This window comes from Fukomys damarensis, unplaced genomic scaffold (genome assembly GCF_012274545.1).
Source record: "Fukomys damarensis isolate Sample0158 unplaced genomic scaffold, DMR_v1.0_HiC HiC_scaffold_8, whole genome shotgun sequence".
In the NCBI taxonomy this organism is placed as follows: Eukaryota; Metazoa; Chordata; class Mammalia; order Rodentia; family Bathyergidae; genus Fukomys; species Fukomys damarensis.
This window is the reverse complement of record NW_022900920.1, coordinates 5,179,318-5,181,395: the sequence shown is the minus strand read 5'-3', so window position 1 is coordinate 5,181,395 and position 2,078 is coordinate 5,179,318. Positions and strand designations below refer to the sequence as shown.

At 51.1% G+C, this 2,078-nt stretch overlaps 1 protein-coding gene across 1 annotated transcript; it reads right to left on the bottom strand.

Moving 5' to 3' along the window:
• Positions 1–946: 946 nt before the first annotated feature.
• On the bottom strand, positions 947–1,861 carry LOC104872325 (olfactory receptor 13G1). The gene has a single exon (XM_010638546.1). The coding sequence runs from the start codon at positions 1,859–1,861 to the stop codon at positions 947–949; it is 915 nt and encodes a 304-aa protein (XP_010636848.1).
• Positions 1,862–2,078: the final 217 nt, after the last annotated feature.

Sequence of the window (2,078 nt, the reverse complement as noted above, 5' to 3'; positions counted from 1 at the left end):
CATCACAGTTCTTACTTTCAGATCAGTTCAGGACAAGACCCAGGACCTTAAGGCTAGGAGGCTTTGCTACAGGCTACCAGTGATGAGCTTGAGTGGAGGCAGAGACCTCTGGATCCTGTGAGGATTTGTTCCAAGAAGTCACCTGCCCCAAAAGGACTGAAAGCCCAATTCCTGCAAGAAGTCCCCCTTCTGTCTACATTGTCCCAGAAGTTTCATACATCCCTCCCTGCTAGTTATCTCTCAGTAGAAATAGTAAAGACATGGACCAAAAGAGCCTTCCTTGGCACCCAAGCTTCCCTGAGCTGAGTCATTGTTGACAGAAAAGCAGCTGGATGGTATTGTTGGTGGATGCTGGACATAAGGAAGGAAGAAAAACCTTTGACCATTTCACACTGCCCCACAGCCTGTTCACACCATAGACTTGGTGAGAGCACTGTCGAACTATCTCCTTACACGGTGCTAAAAATTGATAGCAGATAACTCTTAGAGTTATCTTGCTTACAAGAAAGATCTATCCTGCTAAAACTTTCAACCTCCTTCACCTGCCCAGCAATCCTAAACACATGCCAGCTATGCCTAAGGCAAAGAGACCCTTAGCTGTAAACGTACATGACAGACACAAAGTGGTATTTACCCAAAGCCTCTGTGTTATGGAAAACAGAGCAAGGCTGCTGAAAGGGCTGTGCCCATCTTTGATGATTTCTCGAATTCATTTAGTGCTTGTCTTTCACAGTTCCCAGGGACACCCGATCAATCATACCATGTCTGAGAGGTCAGGGGCTTTCCCAAGTCCAAAGTGAAGCAGTGTCAGAGCTGTTCCCCACTTATTTACATGGAAAGTGTCCTCAGCATACAGGACATGGCATTTTAAGGAAGTTATGCCCTCAATCACACCTGTCCACCCCCCATACTGGGCCACAATGGGGTTGCTGATGTCTGGTGACGCTCAGCTGCAGGACAGAAGTCTCCTGAGTGCTACTTTGACATCCTTGTTCCTCAGAGTGTAGATGAGGGGGTTCAGGGTGGGTGCCACAGACGTGTAGATGACCGACACCCCCTTGTCCTTGTTCAGTGTGAAGCTGGATGCAGGACGGATGTAGGTGTAGATGACAGTGCAGTAGTACACAGAGACCACCAGCAGGTGGGAGGAGCAGGTGGAGAAGGCTCTGCGCTTGCCTTCAGCAGATGGGATGCGGAGGATGCTGATGACAATGAAGATGTAGGAGAGGACTGTCACAGAGAAGTTCCCCACAGCCAGGAACACATCTGCTGCAAAGGCCATAGCTTCATTCAGGTGAGTTGGGGAGCAGGAGACTTTCAGAAGTGGGGGGATCTCACAGAAGAAGTGTTCAACCACATTGGACCTGCAGAACTGCAGACTCATGGTGAGGCAGGTGTTGATTGAGGTGTTGGTGAGGCTGATGGCCCACACGACCCCAGCCAGGAATGCACATGCCCGGGGCCCCATCATGCCACTATAGTGCAGTGGCTGGCAGATGGCCATGTAGCGGTCATAGGCCATGGCTGAGAAGAGCAGCAGCTCAGCCCCCATTGACCACGTGAAGAAGAAGAGCTGTGCCATGCAGCCCCCATAGGAGATGGTCCTCCTTGCCAACATGCTGCTCAGCAGCTTGGGCAGGATGGTGGAGGTGCAGAGGATGTCCACCAGGGCCAGGTTAAACAGAAAGAAGTACATGGGGGTGTGCAGAGCTGGGCTGGCAATGATGGCCACCACAATTAGCAGGTTTCCTGAAAGGGCAGCTGTGTAGAGGCAGAGGAAGGTGGAAAAGAGAAGCATTTTCAGGCTAGGCCTTTGGGAGAATCCCAAGATGAGGAACTCGGTGACCAGTGTCTGATTCATCCCAACACTGTGTGTGCACTGGAGCTCCACGGGGGAAACTCTGCTGCCTTCGTAGCTATCACAGGGTCTGTTGAGCAAAGGTGCTGAGATTTCAGCTCATTCTGAAGAGCTCACCCCTCAGCCACTTAGAGGCAATGTTTCAAGTGGGTCATGGGGATAAAAACAGAGCTCTGAGCCTCCCAATATGACAGGGAGAGCCACTGCTGCCAGCTGTGGT

Bases quoted from the DNA above. Each gene is read 5' to 3' on its own strand.
- LOC104872325 (XM_010638546.1), bottom strand. From the start codon at position 1,861: ATGAATCAGACACTGGTCACCGAGTTCCTCATCTTGGGATTCTCCCAA.